We start from the raw sequence: 19,529 nt of genomic DNA on the forward strand, positions 1-19,529 counted from the left end.
AACCCATGAAATCCCAAAACATCATTACAGTATTACGAAGCGAGACTCTTGGTTGCCATTTTCTGTTATCACTCAGATCTCTAAAATGGAGGGATTAAAGAAGGGAAGCGGGGAGGGGGTGGAGGTGAAATTAACTGCAACACGGATTGTAGGCGGGCCAGTTGGTACATATTTCTGAGATTAACAGCACGAAAGAACGGGACAACATAGGAGTAGACAAACACAGCACTGGTTTGTCTACTCGAATGCACTCAACTAAAAGTGGCACAATTTTCAACAAGAAACATGTTTTCATGGTGAACAAGTTGCATGATGCTGCTGGCATGACTATATAGCAAAAGAAAGCCTACATCTGCTACTCTCTAAAATAAACTTCACATTTTGATTACATCATTATGTAGGCAGGTGACACGTCGGCCTCATGTGTTATAAGCGTGCTGGACTGTTACTAGGAACTTCTGACATTCAGGAATGTAAAATGCCGGCTGAAATGCTACCGTTTGGCAAAAAATAAACTTTTTCTTTACAAGGTAGACTAAAGCTGCATTTTCCTTGGTCATTTGCGTGACTTTTCCGGAAGGCACATAGTAGTACTATCGCCATCAGTGCAATTGCCAGTATGTGACCTCTGCAGGTCTTCAATACGATTGGTGTCAAAGACAGTGCTTTTTCCTCCCAACAAACCAGCAAAATACTACATCCAAAAAACAGTGACATGAGTAAACTGAGTAAACTACTAAAATAGTAAATGTGTAAAATCTTCCGTATATATCACAAGCCCCATCTTTTCGACTAATGGGAGCGAGTACAAAAATAGGTGCTAAAAACGTGCATCGCAGCTTCTTGTCTGATGTCAATGTCTGGCCGCTGCTGCTGCCATAGAACTGCGAGCTGCTCAGAAGTAGATGCCCAGTCTCGTTCTTTAGGGGGCTCCCTGGATGTGAGTACTGAAGCCTGAAAGAAGTGAGTAGGGTGTTATTTATAGCGCCACAAACGAAAATTTTTGGGGGGCATCTAAGCCTACTTTAAGTCTTTTGAAGGCCAAAACATGGCATCCTACTGTGACATGTACCGTTCATCTACATGTCCACCGGTTAACACAGGAGCCAGGCTCTTTTAAAGGTCAACCGCACTCAAAATTTTGACCTCTTTAAAACCTTACTTCTGTATATAGTCTGCACAAAAAGACCGCAAGATACGAAATATGACAGCTTAAATACGCATATGCACGGCACGAAAAACCAGCAAAAATCGGTTATTTTGAATCTGAAATTGAAAAGAGCGTGCCTATTATGGCCAATCAGAAGTGATGTTGCAGCCGGCGAGCAAGCGGCTAGCCAGCCGTAGCAAACCTGCACGCAACGCTTCGCGTTTGCAGTAGCCCCAGGAGAAGTGGGCTCAGCGGAGTTCGATCGGTTATCCCGGCTGGTCGGAAGACTCAGCACTCGGCCGGCCACAATTTCACTTCCGGTCCATGGCTGTTTGCGCGACCCACTGGCAGGTGCAGCGCTGTTGCTAACTAATTAACAAGGCATTTCACGGGGCTACGACTCAAGTCCGTATTAGTTTGGTGGTACAGACTGCACGTTCAAAATAAATTTGGCTGTGGTGAAATTTCAGTGCAACTGGCCTTTAACGTTTTTAATCCATCTTACCTTCCCTTATTTTTTTGCTTTTCGCCTGCATCAGAATAACGGCTGCCGCGGCCGGGAATCGAACACGCGTCCTCATTCCGACATATCAGGCTTGAAGAGCCTTTGAATGAGTGTTTTTTTCCACTTGGCAGAGAAACTGAAAAAAATCTAAACCTTGCCCAATGACAATATTAGGTTAAAATTTAGGATGTGTTGTTTTCGTTCCGAGCTTGTTCGGCTCATTTACAGGCATTTTTTTTGTCCCCAGAAGACTAAACAAAATGCTTGAACATCCTCGTCAACTGTGTGATGTATACTGTGACAATATGCTGCATTGCTAATAGGGCCCATTCACTGAGTTAACTGCGCAGTATAAACAGTCCGTGAAAAAACAGAAGGTCAATACTACCGACAGACAGGCGAACACCACAATTTTGTGAAAAGTGAGCTCGCATAAAACCAAAACCCAGTTTGACATCATTTAAGTAGTTTGTGAGGTGGACAGAAATTGCGAATGGTAATTTTGTGGTATTTTCATGGTGAAGCACATAAGACATGGGGCCCAGAGGAGATGAACACACTAGCGCGCATGCGTTAAACTCAAATTGCAATTACTAGGTAACTCACCCAACAGCCAACGCTAGTTCACCCTGGATTCAGCCTCTCGAGCTTGTTACCTTTTTTACTCTTTTTAACTCTGAAGCATGTTGTGTTTTTACATAAAAAACTTTCTTTCCAGGATTTTAACCCCGCTCCTCATGCCACTGTAAGTGAGCAGTGCAACTTTCTCCTCTATTGAGGGGTGTCACTTATTCTTTACCAAAACAACGCATGACACCTCTCGCGCTCAATAGCTAGAAAAATGAGCAAGAATTTCCTGCCACCCAACTAACACCAATTAGTTTAGCCCCATAAACATTGCTAGAACCCCCTAGACGACATGAAACATGAACAGTCTTCTCCAAAAGTTTCTACGCCATGCCAAGCATTTATAGGCCACAAATAATTCAAAACTCAACCTTATCTTCCGAATGAGATTACTGTTTTATACCATCAAGCTTGTGAAAGCACTTTTTCTTTTTTACTGTCATAAAATGTATTTGGTTGCAGTTGAATGTTCTGCTTTTGCTTCAAATTCTTTTTGGCCCAGGAACGGTTGGCATGGCCTAAAAAAATTGACAATAACTTCAGTTCTTTTTTTCGGCAACATGGATATCAAGCAACATTAATCTACGTTTTGCCAATATGAGGCAAGGCCAAGACTACGCACAATAGTGGTCCCTCAAAAGCAGAGCCAAGATGATCAACTGGTGTGGCCTTGGATCTCAACAATGATGAGCTTTGAGGTGAATGCCATGAGCACGCCAAGCACTACGGTCAGGATGGTGCCGTAGCTCAGGGAGAAGCCAAAAGTCTGAAACAGAGGCAAAGAAGCATTTTTGCAGAAATTCGCTATGAGAGACACAAAGTGAACCACGCAGAACACAGCCGGATGCATGACTGTAGACGAAAACTCGCCGTGTAGATGAGTGCATAGAAAATCGGGGCAAGACATTTCATATTCCCAAGAGTGGCCATAGCATGTATCAGCATGTCCACTATTAACTTCTGCTCCTGCCTATAATATTTTTTAGCAATGCAAACTTAGTTATCTGTCAGTGCTATGTTTGCATCCTGGCGATGTCCCCCCCTAGCCCAGTTCACTACATCTTTACACACCAACATACCGTATTTTCACGCATATAACCTGCACCAGAAACGCGAAATTTTCAGAAGTACAGTGAAGGTGCAGATTATACGCGAGGTATTTTCTTCAGTGCAGCTTCACAGCAATACGCGTTGTACCGTGAGGCTCCTACAGCAGCAATAGCGACTAAGCTGCTCTTAGCCCACTGATAGTGCACATTTTTCACACAGTGCTCAACAATACAACAACCTGAGAAAAATTATTGGGAAACTCGAAGGAAAAGCTCCGTCCAAGAGTAAAGAATGTGAGTGCCAATGCTTACAAACACCATGAAAACACCGCGCCACGCCATGATCATGGTAGGTACGAGTTGAATTTTGTTTGAAATAAGACGGTGGCTTTTGCAGACATACTGGTCTGTTTTTAGATGCTTAACTAAATGTAAACTGTTTCTAACGTCTAGCTTTTTTCTGTATAATAAATTGTATTCTGAATACATACAAGAAGTGTAGGGGGCGACTCCTCTTAATGTTTTCTTGAATAGACCATTCAAAGCTTACGTCAAGCATCTTTGCTAAATGGATGGCTGAAGGTCTCTATGACGTAACGATGACAGGCCACGTCCGTAGGGCTGATGTTGCGCTGTTGTGTAAATGGGTCGTTAAGGCATAGAAGGCAATTCTAAGTGGAATGGTTTGCAAGAGCGTTAGGATTAAACTGCGTAGAAAATGAATTAAATTTGCAAAATAAAGGTAGTAAGTTTTTTTTGTGCCACAAAACGTGTCAAGTTGCTTAGTAGCTTTGGGCCCACCTTTCCTGCATAAAATGTGCAGGCAATACGCGGGGATATTATTTCTCCTTTTATTCAAGGACCGAATGTATCGGTGTGGGTTATATGCAGGGGCATCTTATATGCACGAAAATGCGGTATATTTGAGAAGCACCAACAAGATCCCACCAAAGCATGACTACATGTAAAGCCAAAACACAGCACTTCAGCAGATTAAATCACTCAATGGTGAAATTTCACAAGAGATGCCTCTTAAAGTAATTTCTTGTGGGGAAAAACTTTGCTTAAAACTTCACTGCCAGGACATCACCAGACCAATGATTACGAGCTTCAGTTCACTAAAATCCAAATTTCAGGTCTAGACATATATTCTGCTGAACAGGGAGTAATCTTACCTTACAACCCCTTGTGCTGCAGATACCGAAAAACAAAATGCACAAAGAGTGCAATGACAGTTGCTCCTGTTCCCAAAACAGTGACATCATAAGAATCCCAATTTTACAGTACACAGCCAGTATGTGCTTTCAAGTACGTATTGAGTCAAATGCTTACCAACATTTATTTACATTCCTGCAAAATAATATTTCTTGAACTTTCAAACTGAACCATGCAAATACTTTGTGAACAGAGAACACGCCACAGTGCCAGCACATGAAAGGTGGTTAGCTGGCAGTCCAATTTATGAGAAAAGGAAATGCACAGAAGACCTCATACAAGGGGCAAGCTTTCTTTAGATTCTTTTAATTAGAATGCCAACATTATTTTCACGGCACTCTGCAAGACTTTAACTGTTCTGACAAGCAAGGAAGGCTACCGATCAAATTCATTTCTAATGCATCAATATAGTATAAAACCACCAATGCTGTAAAACTCACAAGCAGTTGAAGAGGTGCTTTTGAAAGGAAGTTCATCATTGGGAGCCTTTCTTCAGTTGGACGGATGCACTGTGAGAAACGAAAAATTTCAAAAGGAACATTTGTGAACGCAGAAGTGGGCACTAACTACTTTAGCTCAGGGTGACGCGCAGAATTTACACACATTACGAGTTACACATGAGGCTGTTTAGGCAATCAGCAGCTTTAAGGTTGGTTGACTGCGCAAACAGTTTATTGACTGTGCAGAGCTTACACATTAAATTCGGCGTGTAAAACGAAACACCCAATGCCGAATAACTCCTCATGATCGAATACCACACCTTTCGTAGTTCTTACAGTTTTCTTTTTCTCGCCAACAAACAGTACTTTTTCTTGTTCATTTATCTCTCTCAACTCCCTTCCACTTCCTATTTTTTTGCAAAGCTAAGCAGTTATGTAGCAAATTTAGGAATTGCATGATTTAAACCATGCAATGGAGCCCTGGACAAGCCACGGGTCTGACGAAACTTCATCTCGTCAGGCATTGTATGAAGAAACAGTAATGCAGTCACTGACCAAGTCAAAACGTCTTTATACTTTTTTTACTTGGTCGGTGACCACATTACTGTTTTTTCCTCAACAACTGTTTGACAAGTTCCTTTCAAGCGGCCTTCTACCTTCCTTCCTGGCTTACTCTCACTCGTCTTCTGAGCCTGTCTCATCAGTCAAGTGAATAAGAGAAGAGAGAGACCTTGAGCATGCGGGAGCCCTCGAGGTTGACCTCGGCGATGGAGGAGGCGATGACGAGGAGGAGAGCCAGGGGGCAGACAAACTGCAGCACCTCCCAGGCGCTGGGCGAGTGGTTCAGCCAGGACACCAGCTGGGTGGAGCACCAGAACACCACCACCCCGATCAGGCTGCCCACCCACCGTTGCAGGGCACGCCCCGTCAGCCGAAGCCGGCACTGGACCGAAAAGGGGACACACACACACACAAGTCAGGTCGACACACACACCGACAGGGAACAGCTACTGTGCCCCACTGCTTATCAGTGCTTCCAAGTCAACCAAGAGGTAACCAACTGGGTGTGACACCTCAAATTCTACACAATACACTATTAAGGATCGTATAACGCTGAACTACATTCAATAGGCTAGCAGACTCCGTTTCTGCATATCTTTTGGGTACCGCAACACTCCCTGTTTCTAAACCTACCTACTCACATAGCCTTCTGGCCTTTCTCAACAGCAAGTCCATTTTATATGCTCGCTTTTCTGTGCAACACCAATTACAAAATGGAGATATGCAAGATGTTCAAAGGTAAATCAGAATTTTGGTTAGACTAGTTTACCATATTTTCCATTCTATAAGTCGCACTTCTGTATAAGTCGCACCCCCCTCAAAACGCAGTTTTTACGAAAAAAAATGTACATAAGTCGCACCGGTGCAGAAAACACACTTGCTAATCAGATAAGCTCATAGAGGATCAGTTCGTTAGAAAGTGCGGCGAAAGTACATGCTTGAAGCGGCCGCCACCTCTGTTTGCCTCCGTCGCTAAGTAGTGCTAGACACGTGCATCTACTGCCCAATGTCTAGACAGAACTAACTTCTCAAAAATGGTTTATTGATACACACAAATGGCATGTACTTACTTACGGCGTTTAGGCAAAACCATCAAAGCCTTCTTTCTCCCACTCGCTAACAAATAATTCATTTATTTAGAACATAGAGCTGTCTCTTAACGTGTGCTAACATCACGCAGCACACCTTTTCAAGCGCAGACCACGCGCGGCTGCCATGTACCAAATTTATTCCATACATACGTCGCACCGGTGGATAAGATGCACCAACAAAAATTTCAGAAAAAAAATGCGACTTATATACCGGAAAATACGGTATGCGTTAATGTTGGCGTTGTTAAAAAATCCTGAGCCGAAAAGCTCAGTCTAAAGAAAACAGGGCATTAATAGGCATATAAGTTGTACTTGTACTAGTTGCACCTGGAACAGGTTACCTTAAATAACATGTCCCATGACATCCTTCACCTCTGTGGATTCCTTCATGCCTGCTGCAGGGAGGGACCCACACGACAATCCTAGTGGTATAAATTCCAGTTCGACCTCACTAACTATGCTTCACACAATCCAAGCTTCTGGTGCGTTTGAACTGGATGCACAGTCCCTGTAGCCTTCTTCGGTAATCATCCATTCATCAATCCGAGTGCCATTTAACACGAACAAATTTTCAGTTAGTCTTCTTGAAGTCTGAATTAATGAAGTTCCACTGGATAAATATATCTCTGGGTTTCAAGTTTAAAGAATTACGAATAATCTAGATTCCAGAGAACAATTTAAATGCCAATTGGTTTCTGCGTGCTCTAAGGCTAGCCTCACAGAAGCCAGAAGCAAATTTTCGCAACTCAAGGCACGCCTCACAGTCTTCTCATAGAAGACGCAGGTGAAGTAGAGAGTGGGGTGGTGCCTTTTGTTCCAATTTCTGTTCATCTTTGCACTCTAGTCCAGTCACAAAATTACACGAAGCCTTGAAGTTGGGCCCTGCAGATGTTATCGTACTTAACACATTGACACACCTAAAACACAGACATAGGGAAACTCACCGAGACTTTCCAGTAGGCATGGAGTATTTCAGCGATTGACAAGGTTCGCGCAGGCTGTGACGTGTTGACAGACAAATTTGCCGATCTCGTGAGGTCCTGGGCCACAAACAAAGGGGTGAATTGCATGTTTTTATGGCTGGCCTTTTTCACGGGAGTACAGTTTGCACAAGAGAACACAAGAAAAACAAAGGAGTGGGATAAACCCAGCAAGCCCCGAATTACGGCAAGTATAGCAGCAATTGCTAAGCTATTGGCTCTCTTAGGTCCTAATGAGAGTTGAAATAGTTAACATAAAAAAAAACATTACTTTAATGTCAGAAAAAAAACGTGGGGAGAGATGAAAAGATTATTATTTTTCGTCGCATGCACGTGGATACCGACTAAAAAATAGTTGTGGAGCAGGGGAAGTACTTCATGCCCCCTTCTACTCCTCGCACTTATAAGGTTATGGACTCTCTCTTCTTATCAGGTTACGAAGCATTCTCCTATGCCATAATCACGAAGGGCGGTGATGGCGTAGGGAGAGTTCCCCCTTCCTCCTTACCTCTCTTTCACCATATTTTGCGTCAGTTAATGAGCACTCTGATGCAGACACATTCTTCCTCTCAGCTGCACAAGAACTGGCCATGGTTAGTGCTACAGCTGTTAAAAATATTCACAGCTATACGGCCATGTATTCCCCGAGCGCAATCTTTTCATGTCATGTACAGATAATTGTGGCATTTTGTTAGCAGAAGAAGTTTAGAACACCTGGTAAACTTGTAACAGCTGCTCATGTTATGAACAGTAGTACAGTTTACAAATATCTTAAATAGATTGAACACGCAACTATTCGGGCAGCCTATACAACTTATTCTCCCTTTCGCGACTCGCTTAAATATGTGCCTACCGATCCTTGTTTCACGTAGCTTTTGCCAAGGAGACGGGCTTTCCAGAGGGCTGTGATCTCCTTCCTTCCTACACCTGCTCCATCTTTAAAGCCAATGTGGCTTGAATAATAACACATTTCACAAACAACAGCAACTTAGTGCACCGACATATGTAGCCAGTGCTCCAAATGCACAAAGCGCACTGCCATCTATTACCCAATAATCATAAAATAGCCATCACTTTTTGTGGAAAGCTTTCCAGTTTTTCAAGGTGTCACATCCTACTGAAATGCCCTCCTAGCAGCCACAAAAACTAAATCGCATGCTTAAAGGTCCACATTATTCTGTACCATCAAGATAAGTTATACCTACACAGTCATACGATCCACTCAGAACTGAAATGTTCTGGCTCTCTTCACCGCAACTTCTCAGCCGTATTTGGGGCCTTTCTTTGTAGCAGTCATCCACAATGTACGAGTCACTTGGAGACAAGTTGTCCTCAATCCAATCGCTTTCTGCAAGGCAGATACACATACAGACCCTAAGAACCAAAAACTTAGCTAAGCCGATACATGCACACAAATAAACAGCCCTAAGCGACTACCAAACTCTGCTCGCAGTGCTGTAAAAAGATTCTGTCCCGTCACTTAAACGTGGCCTCAACATCCCATTACACATCCCATCCGAAAATGTGCAGCTATTTTTTGTGGCTTTTAATGGCTGCAATGCACATTTCATTATAGCACAAGAAAAGAATAATAAATTTCCCCACAAATTGCAACTGGAATACTAAACAGGTCGTACCTGGAGCCAAGGACCCAGACAAAAGGTCAGTATTTAGAACTTCATTAAACATAGCTGTTGGGCAAGTTGGCGAATTATGATTAAACAATAGAGCATGACTTCGACAACGACACAAAAGAAGAACGACGGGACAAGCACTATTTCCCGCCGTTCCCGAGCGTTTGTCTCGTCGTTCTTCTTTTGTGTCGTTGTTGAAGTTGCGCTCTATTTCTTAATCAGTATTTAGGGTATGCAATAGGTATTGCTACAGAGCAGCAGAGTCCACTGATTGTGCAATGCATGCGGTAGTTCTTGTAATAATATTGATATTGGGTATTATACATATATCTAAATGACCAAGAGGCCAACCTAGAAGGCTTCAGTGAGAATATTTTCTTTTTTGCTTTCCTACTGCTCCTACGGTGTAGGTATCGCTGCACTGAAACATGTCCCTGCTATGCAACTGTGCTCACCTTCGCAAATGTCTTCGGCCGTAATTGGAGGCCCCGAGCATTGCCTCGCATTGGCGGTCTCATATTGTACCGCATCGGCTTCCAGTTCCTTGATGAACCTTCGTATGCCTGCAAGTAGGGAATAAAGTGGTACACAAAGCTGATTGGCTGGCAAATGAGGCAGCTAAAACCTGAATGACGTGAAACGCAGTGCACAGTCTTCTACATTTCTATGTGGTTCGAGCAAAATTAAGAAAAATTAATAAACAAATAATATGTAGCCTAAAGTTAACGCAAATTAAAGGCCACATTGCAAAAGGCTAGAATGCAGATTTATCATTACGCTAAAGGCTTTGCATTCTCAATCAAGGATTGAGTCAAGCATTTTTTTTCTTTCTTTTCTCTCTCTCATGAGGTCCAGGGCCACAAACAAACGGGTGAATTGCATGTTTTTATGGCTGGCCTTTTTCACGGGAGTACAGTTTGCACAAGAGAACACAAGAAAAACAAAGGAGTGTGATACGATTTCTTATTAATCTTATTAATAAGATTCTTATTAATAAGATTTTTATTAATCTTAAGTTATAAATTATGTACATTCACCCTATTATAATGATTATATGTTTTCCCATGCCCAATTCTGCATTTATTTTGTGAATATTAGGCATCACACTTTACCACATTACAGACAGATTTTGCAAGAGTGCTCGCCAAACAATGCTTAAAGTAGTACTCGCACCAGATTTTCGTGTTTTGGTACTTATGCTGTAAACAATACCTTTTTGCCAGCTAATTATGAAAATTGAGCAAGCAGCAGCCAACAGCTATCATAAAAATAATTAGAATGCATTTCTTTCAACCAGTCTTAGTTTAGGTTGCTGGCAGAAAGACGGACATTCCCAGCCGTGACAGAAGGTATTAATTACGTCGCACCGTTGTGGCCGCAACGCTGCAGGTGGTAACATCAATCAAAAACCTGTGACGTCACGTGCGTTTTTTGCATTGTCTGCTGTGGTGCCACACGGCGGGCATTGAACCGCTCAAGCTTCCGGCGGCAACGGCCAGGGAAAATTTGGAAAGTAATTTGTAAATTTGTGTATTCTGACATTATTTAGTGGGTTTAATTTTTAATCGGAACACATTTCAGTTCGTTTCTGTTCATGATGTTGGCTTTTTATAGGTTTTGGAAACATAGCATATTTTTCCATTTTGCCAAAGCTGATGACGCCGCTGACAGACTCCGCCCGGTGAAACAAGACCAGTGATAACAGCAGCGTAGAAGAGTGTTTCCAGTTACTGAAAGGGCTACACACCGTCACCCAGAACTGGCCAGTTCCGAAAGTGCAGAACGTCTTTCGTCACGCTGCTACTGATTTCACTAGTGCTGGCAATCTGAGGTAGCTTGCAGCCGGGGCAATTTAAATCAATTTTCTACACGCTTCCAGCCATGGCTGGCTGCAAAAGTTGCAGGAAGGCATCTTCACAAACTGCCGAAGCCAATTATATCGTTTTTTAGGATTCTGGATTTGGCATAAGTGCACCTTTAAAGATCAATATTTTAGTTATTTCGTTAGTACGAAGGGCCCCAACAGCAGCTTAACCCTTTCACTGTCCAGTGCTTCTGGGCATGACGCATCCCCAGTGTCAGCTTGGTTTGCAGAATATCAGGGAACCAGCATAGTGATTTATTTGACTATGATAGCGTCGGGAACGTAACGCGCCGAAAGGAGAGTGCATGGGTGAGAAATCGCCTCTCTTCCAGATATTTTCAGTTTGCCGTACAGGAGAGCGATCGCTCCTGTCCGCAGTCGAAGGCCTCGGGCGGTCAGCGATCCGAAAGTAACCGCGCACATAGAGGGAGCACTTTCAGCAGCCCGCAGAACACACAGAAATGACGCGTTGCGCAATCATGATGGCAGATAGAGATATAAAGGGGATACAACAACCTCGTTTGCTGCTGACAGCAACAAGTGAGGGCACGGCGAGAGAGTGAAAGCCACGATCGATTGAGTCATGTTTCTGTCTATTGGGGAGGCAACGGCGGGCTGGGAAAATCTGGTGCACTGCAGCTGACGCGAGAACAGAATAAAAAAACAATGTAGAAACCCGTTGTGGATAGTACAACAACCCTTGCACCCGTAATTGCACGCGTGCCGCATGGTCACTCATCCTTACAGAGTACAGCGCGCCGAGCAACCAAGCCCCCCAGCACCGAAGAGTGGGCGTGGTCGCTCCATACTCTTCAAAATAACGGTACAGAGCTAGCGAGTGAAAATACGAGCTAATACAAAGATTAGACAGATGGCGCGAACAGTCCGGGCGCGCCAAATTTTTGCACGCACAATGGAGAATGTCCGGTACGTCAGTGATACTGCGGAGGGGAAATGCGAAAACGTACCGGTACGTCAGTGACAGCGAAAGGGTTACAAATACCTTTTACAAATTGGCAAAGGCATATCTCACACACCGACAAAAAGTACAAAAAAACTATATGCGAGCCTTGCCCATCTGCACTCACCAATTGTGTGCGTCCGGGCCACCGACACTAGAACCGTGCACACCAGTCCGTGCCAGAGCAGCGAAAAGATGGAGTAGACGACACGGCAAGCGAAATGCATCGTGCAGATGGCGGGCGGAAAGCCGATGCTCGCACAGGCTTCCCCACGTATCATCGCACGTGCGCTGTACGCGTTCACAGCCAGAAACAGCGCTCCCAGTGTGATGGCCAAGGCGGCAGCGTTCATCTTGAACAGAGTCTTGGAGTGCATGCGGATGTCCTGAAAGCGCATGAAGGCTGAATTAGATGAGTGCATGGTGTACAGGTGGCACTGCACACTCTTTAGCAAAGCAAAACTCATAATGACCAGAAAACACGCACGGCTTACCTATGTTCTTCTCACTTCAACTGATCACACAATAAAAAGAAAACGTAGAGCAAATCAGCTATTCATCATTATATCAATGTAATAAATGCTCGAATGGCTGAGAAATAAGGAATCATGTTTTACCATTTTCAGTTCGAGTATTCAGCATACGGGATAATTAAACTAGCCCCAACAATCTCAATGCATTGCTGCATTAAAAGTACCATGGTCTTATGTAGCAGCAAGAGTTTGTGTTCCATTACACACTAAAATTTTTTAAGGAGCCAAACCTTACCCGACTACGTCTGAGGCTCCCAGGAGAACGTCCAACATCGAGGTTAATTGTTTTAATTTTCACAGCTACTGCTAGTCGAAAATATAGACTCATACGCACTGAATGGAAAAAATGTCCAGTCTGTGTAGCACCGTATCGAAGTTCTCTATTTTTTAATGCCCCAGCTTTTTTGTGTATTTATTTATTCTTAAAAAGACCCACCCCGCGCTGCCACTGCCAGGAACCAGAATCTCGCAGCGTACCTTGATAAAACTGGGATGGCTGAAGAGACGGCGAGCCAGTCGCCGGGCATACAGTCCAAACAGGGCCCAGCTGATCATTACAAAAATGCTGGCGCAGCGGTACAGCGTCTTCTGCTCTCCGTCAGACACCATGATCCTGCGCACCTCGTAGCCCGCGTGAAGAACGCATAGGCCGATGCACGAGAGGACAGTCAGGGCTGCGGGAGATGCAAGGGAGCACATGCTGACACACTGGGCCCTGTGTGATAGCACTACATCGGAAATCTGTAGCTGCTTAGTGAGACAGCACTGGAATAAAAGAGCTCGTGCCAGGAGTTGCCATCATTTAAAGTGTTCACCAAACAAAACCATGCTACCCGCTTCGTCACTGGTTGTTTCGGCAAGAATACCAGTGTTTCCACAATAAAAAAAGGCACTGTCTTGGGACTGTTTACAAGCTCGCCGCACAGTATGTCGCACACTATTCCTGAACCAGATAACTAACGAAAAAACAGGTATTAACCGCCAGACTTATTTAAAACCACCTGCTTACGTATCAAAAAGAGAAATTCATTGCCACACCTCGCTTTTTAAATAATCTTTTTTCCACGCACAATCGGCGACGGGAATAAGCTTCCAGAAAACGTCGTTTCCGCATCTGGCGTTCGATTTGACACCTCTCTAAACTGTTATCTGCGGGGCGACAGTGAAAATGGTGTTTCTTGAATTGCCGTGATCCTGTTCCTGTCAATTATTTGTTTTTCGTTTTTTTTTTATATTGAACACTGCTGCTACGTGTTGCTGCCCATTGCAATGTTTGATGACCACTGTGACTCGTTTTATAGAATGTCGATTTTTTTTTCGTCTTCCGTCTTGTTTTCCTTTTTTCTCTTTTATTTTATTTGCCTTCGGCTCTGCTGCCATTTGATGTTATACAATGCCCTTTGCTGCAAGCTTTTAAAATATGCCCCTGTTGATTTTTATTTTTGTATATTACGAGATTCATGATTGTTTCTGCACTGTACACTTTTTATGTATCTCGTACAACAATGCCCTCTGGGTGAATGTAGTAAGCTGAATAAATAAATAAATTGAAAGCTCCGCAAGAAAATGTGATATGAACCATACTCCCCGAACTGTTGATTGTAATTAGAAAGGGGTAGTGTATCAGATACCCTTGAATTGTGATCGCGTGTACGTGGGGCAGTCGGGGAGGTGTGTAAATACCAGACTCAGAGAGCATCTTCCGTCCCAAAAAAGTAGGCCCTGTAGCCACTTGTCACTTCATTGAAAAATATGCAAGTGTACTCCGTCCTTCAATGACACAACAATACTATACGAACACAGCAATCAAACAACAAGAGAAGTGGTGGAAGCTTTTGTCATTAAGATATTGGGAGAGGACTGCATAAGCTACCCATCCTTATCCCTGTCAGATAAGGAAGCTAGTTTGCCGGTGTCATGGTTGTGAGAGGGAAAGGGCGAACGGAAAAAAAAAAAGTCTTGCAGCTGTTTTTATCATGTATAAAAATCTTGCAGCTGTTTTTATCGATGCCCCCAGTCATTGCACATGACCAGATGTATGTGTAAATAAGTGCTGTTTTCCTTTGAATAAATTTTAGTTGATAGTCAGCACCTGCGTTTGTCTTTCTTTTTTTGTCCCCGTCATTTTAGCGCTGTAAGGAGAATGCAAATAGTCCCACACAACAGGTGATCCACCGTCAGCACAAGTGCCCCAGAAGGGTGCCAGACTGCCTGCTCAACACTGAGACAAAACTAGAAATGCTGATAAAAACACACACAGCAGTCATTACCTAACCCAAAATTACACTTACACGCATATATTGTAGGTCTAACTAATGTGTGTCTTCGAAATTATGCTGAACCATGACTTGGATGTTCGCTGTTGCAGTAAATTGCACAGCACAAACTTTTATTTGAGGTTAAATAAGCCACAAAAGGCGCTCACATTAGGTTAGTCAGCTGCATAGTGCAACACTTCTGCTGAAGAAGAAGTGGTCAACATGAAGCCACCTTGTCATGAAATCATGTAGCATGTCTTGTAGCACCCTTATTTGAATAACTCCATGCCTTGCATAGCAAAAGAATAGGGAATGAGGGGGCCATATTAATCTGAAACCTTCGTTGCAACAAACTTTACTCGGCTAATTCAATTGCGCTCAGCACAACCACTGAACGAGGCCGAGATATAGAAACTCCAAAAAAGTCTCAAAATGGTCTCTCCAAGCACACAATAATATCAGGATGACAGCAAGGAGACAACACAGCAGTCACTTTCCTGTCGTCCCTGTCTTCTGCAGGTCCTCTGTAGGTTACAGAGTATGTTGGAGGAAGAAGAAAACAGGCTTAAGCAAAGCACAACACGTGTATGCAGTGTGCAACAGATTCTTACAACCCAGTTTCTTCTGTTAGGTTTTTTCAGGCAGACCTTTGACTGCAATATCCTGCAAATGCAGTGGCATGTGCGCTCACCCTGAAGCAAAAGTCCAATGAAGGGGAGGAAGCGACAGCCCTTTTTCTCCGGCAGGGGCACCCGAAGACATTGTGCAAGCACAAGCCACAGCCAAGTCGGCATTGGGGCCGACTGCTTCACGGAGAATGTGGAGGCATGCCCCACAAAGTCGGAAGCACCTTCGCAGCACTCCTTCGGGCAGTCGCCCGGATTGCAGTAGTACCGGGAAGTGAGCGAGTCCTTCCGCACTGCACTGGAGGCAAAAAGGAAAGCCCGGAGATATGCTGATGAGCTCGTCTAGATGTCTGTGAAATACAATGGCTGGTACCTCCCAGACCCGAAAGTTGTGTTTCCCATCCGGTGCGAATGAAATACCAGAAAAAGCAATGACACATGGTTTGGCTGGACCACTCTTGAATAATTGTGTGAAAGATTTTTTTTTTTTTTTGACAAAATTAGTCATTTTCTTGCATCAAGTAAGGCATAAAAGGGGCGTTGTTTGACAGGTTGCTAATTAAATAAATTGCAGTTGTGGCATCATTTCAGCATGGACTTGCATAATGTGCATTTGTGAGTACAGATCTAAGCACAGATGTCCATGCCGAATAAGGCACTCTCTTTTTATATCAATCCCCCGCGTGGATATGTAGTGTGTGTGTGTGTGGTCGCAGGACTGGTGCAACAAATCTCTCCTTTAGACGTTCAAGAAGACGATCTTAATTCCCTTTCTATATTTATTTCACACATATGCAAGAAGGTATTGTTATGCACACGGCGAGGCGACAGTGTCTGCAGCAACGCGCACTGTGCAGACATCACTTCAAATGCTTCAAAGTCTAGGAGGGAGGACTCATGTTCGATACCAACCCCTGCAGCATTTCTTCCTTTCCAATAACTTGGAAAAGTCTGCAGACCGAGGCAAAATCCTTTTTGCTGGGACAGCAGTGCTTTTGCTATAATGGTTACATCAAACTTCTTCATTGCAGGCTGGTAAGATATATTTTTTTTTCCCCGATAGGGTAAACCAAATATTTATTTTTAAAACTTCAGTAACAAATTCAGAATTAAAAACCCCTCGCTTTTATTGATTTTTCAGCAAAAAAGGCAGAAGATTCAGTAAGAAATCATATGCAGGCAAGCGTATGGCCACATGAGTCAAACTAAACAGAAAACCGTTTTACTAAATAAAACTGGTAAAATGCAAGTGACATGTTAGAGTGCGCATTCATACCCCATCATTTGAACTTAAAAAATGGCCCGTTATGCAAAAATACGGCATCGACATTGCCTCTACAGTGGTATCAAAAATACAATTGGCTCTAACGTAAACATATCCGCCAACAATTCCCTTACACCCACTCAGGTGGATTGGCCACTGATGATGACAGCTGCCACTGGAAGCTTGCCAATTCCCCTACTCCCATTTGGCTGCAACGTCAACATACCAACCCACAATTCTCACACACCCACTTGCGGGGATTGGGCAATGATGCTTGCAGTCACTACCCGAAGCTCATGGCTTCATCAACTTACGGTGATGGTCGACCAGGGGGATGATCAGAAACTAGGATCTGTTCATCTGACGCAGTAGACGTCGAAATTGCAGATCTTGCCATCTCGTAGAAGCCTTTAAAAAAAACACAAGTGCGATAGCTCAGTACTTGTCTGGGTAACCCCATCCCCTCCTCTTTTATGATTTTTGAAAGTGCAACTAGTTTTTGTGAGCTCTTCCTCACTAACCAATACTGGCAAGTACGATTACAAAGAGTGGTTGAGCAAGGAAAGGAGATTGAAGATTGATTGACAGTGGTATACCCTGTACATCGGGGTGATGACACATGCCATTGCACCGAAGAAGCTAATGTATCTATGTTACACAACTACTACAATTTTCGCACTACTCTTGGTGGCAGGCTGAAACTAAATTTTACCCAATACAGGTGGTAGCTCTCTGCTTTTGTTCCCCGTGTTCCACTCTTCTTTTAGTTAACTCTCCAGCCTTGCAGCTTACTTTCTCTGTATCACCTTCAAACCCTAATAAGGCTTCAGGAAACCCAATTGTTTTTTTACATATGGATTTGGACGGGTATGATCACATTCCAATAAAATGCATGGTATCGTCTCTATTTCCTTTCAGCAGGCCATGTATGCCCCATGGTGCTTCCTTCTCAAGCAGCAATGTGCTTTAGCCTCAAAAAGCAAAACACTGCCCTTAGAGATGTCATAGACACTTCCCTTGCTGATAATAAATTTCTCTGCCCTGTACATCTTTGAAGACAGTCTAAATTGTATTTTTTTCCCTCCATTTATTCATTTCTATCTGCTTTGCCTCTTCACTGATTATCTTGATTGTCTTTGCATTCTCCACTGACCTTTACATATTTTTTCGTCAGCCTTCTAGACTTTATTAACCATTGTGTGCCCACCTTTCTCATGTTTTGTTTACTTCTTTTTCTTTACCTCTCCTCTAACTATATTTTGTTTGCAGCTTCTCATACTGCAAACAACACAGAGCCCATATCTCGCTGAACTACTTCGTCAGTTTTTTTTTTTTTTTTTACCAAGTGCGCCTAAAACCAAGGAGCCTGTCGTTTTTTGGTGTACCGCTAGGTGTGACAGAAGGTGCGATTTGAAGCAGAGTACTGCATTCCAAAAGGTGAGACCCGGTAAAGGTTTCCTTGAGTAAAGGTTTCCTGTTACTCCCGAGTCAGGTCTTTAAGCGATCAGCCGCCCATTTCGAGTCCCAGCTGCGTAATGCGGCCTAACCAGAGAAAATGCATTTCTACAATACCGCATATCCGAACTGGCTCGGCGAAAACTACAGCTTGGAGATTCAAGGCGGGTTTCGTGCAATCGCCTGTGGGCTTGTCAAGTGCGGAGGTAAGAGACGTGCAAAACTACGTAACGTGCTGCCTAGGACATCCTGCGGAGTAAACTACATTGTCTGAATGGTCCACAGAGTTCCCGACCGCACACTTGGTACAGCGTAGCGAGTTGTCGCGTTTCCTCATTCATTTTTGTCGGGACACTGAACACTGAAGCAGCCCTCTTTTTTTAGCGCTACACATGGCGCGGGGGGAAGGGGGGGGGGGGGCGTTTATGCTATTAACACCCAATCTAAGAGCAACAACGAAGCTTATTTATTTAAATAGCCCAGAACGTCTCGCTTCTTTCAAACAGTGCGGGCGCCATCGCTACTCAAACCGAAACCAATTTTACAAATCGCCACGAGACGTACACATAACGGTGGCTTCATTATACCCAATATCTACGAAGGGCTGTGCGCGTACTTCTACATTTCTACATACGACTACTGTTTACAATTACGTAAACTAGTTCATCCCTCGTCATATGATTTCAAACCAATGCCTGGGAGACCATGCTTCAGGCGCACGCACTGACAGCTTTTTTTTCTACTCACTCAGGTATTCTTGAAGGGGAGTGTAACAGTGCAACTATGTATCCGTGGCAAAACAAACTCTAAACAATCGTTCCGACGCATTGTACAAACGCTATCTCTCCAGAGTTGGTTGTCCCGGCGACGATTCCTTACACCTCTTGCATGAAACTGATATCTGGAGTTTGTTTTCGAGATTGATTTTTGTTGTTCCCCGCGATTACGAAGCCGCATCTTTAGCAACAGAGGTGAATCACGATAGAATGTTACAGCTAAAAAACCGACCAGCAATGCAATCAGCGCTACACAGTGGCACGAAACTCGGTGCTTTAACTTTCCTGCACCTACCGGGGGCCGCCATCTTGTAAACAAAGCCACGTTGTCACGTGCATCAACTCTATGACGCGTTTAGTCACATGATCGAGGAAGTTTAAACTCGAGGTATCGTAAAATGTTCAATGGTGAATTTTCATCATTTCAGATTTTTCAACTTTTGTTTAAAAGCCAAATGAAGAAATGTATTCGGCTGAAACTGATTTACTTTCGTCACGTATACGACGCAGCCAATGGGCGTGTCTTCTGACCCGCGGCAA

General features: G+C 43.6%; 1 protein-coding gene across 5 annotated transcripts; it reads right to left on the reverse strand.

The window, feature by feature from the left end:
- Positions 1 to 515: 515 nt before the first annotated feature.
- LOC144174766 (uncharacterized) lies at positions 516 to 19,358 on the reverse strand. Of its 5 annotated transcripts, none has more exons than XM_077703637.1 (12): positions 19,222 to 19,358; positions 17,073 to 17,166; positions 15,560 to 15,792; positions 13,088 to 13,284; positions 12,205 to 12,463; positions 9,708 to 9,815; positions 8,824 to 8,966; positions 7,583 to 7,678; positions 5,717 to 5,845; positions 4,987 to 5,055; positions 2,905 to 3,048; positions 516 to 954 (listed from the first exon to the last, which is right to left on the reverse strand). In XM_077703637.1, the coding sequence occupies exons 1-11, from the start codon at positions 19,295 to 19,297 to the stop codon at positions 2,938 to 2,940; spliced, it is 1,515 nt and encodes a 504-aa protein (XP_077559763.1). In that variant the 5' UTR covers positions 19,298 to 19,358; the 3' UTR covers positions 516 to 954; positions 2,905 to 2,937. The 5 variants fall into 5 exon arrangements, with proteins under 5 accessions (XP_077559763.1, XP_077559761.1, XP_077559762.1 ...); XM_077703635.1 differs by having other exon boundaries at positions 5,717 to 5,929; XM_077703636.1 differs by having other exon boundaries at positions 5,717 to 5,929; positions 19,285 to 19,324.
- Positions 19,359 to 19,529: the final 171 nt, after the last annotated feature.

The sequence above is a fragment of the Haemaphysalis longicornis genome, unplaced genomic scaffold (assembly GCF_048455015.1).
Source record: "Haemaphysalis longicornis isolate Haplotype H1 unplaced genomic scaffold, Haemaphysalis longicornis Haplotype H1 scaffold_3, whole genome shotgun sequence".
In the NCBI taxonomy this organism is placed as follows: Eukaryota; Metazoa; Arthropoda; class Arachnida; order Ixodida; family Ixodidae; genus Haemaphysalis; species Haemaphysalis longicornis.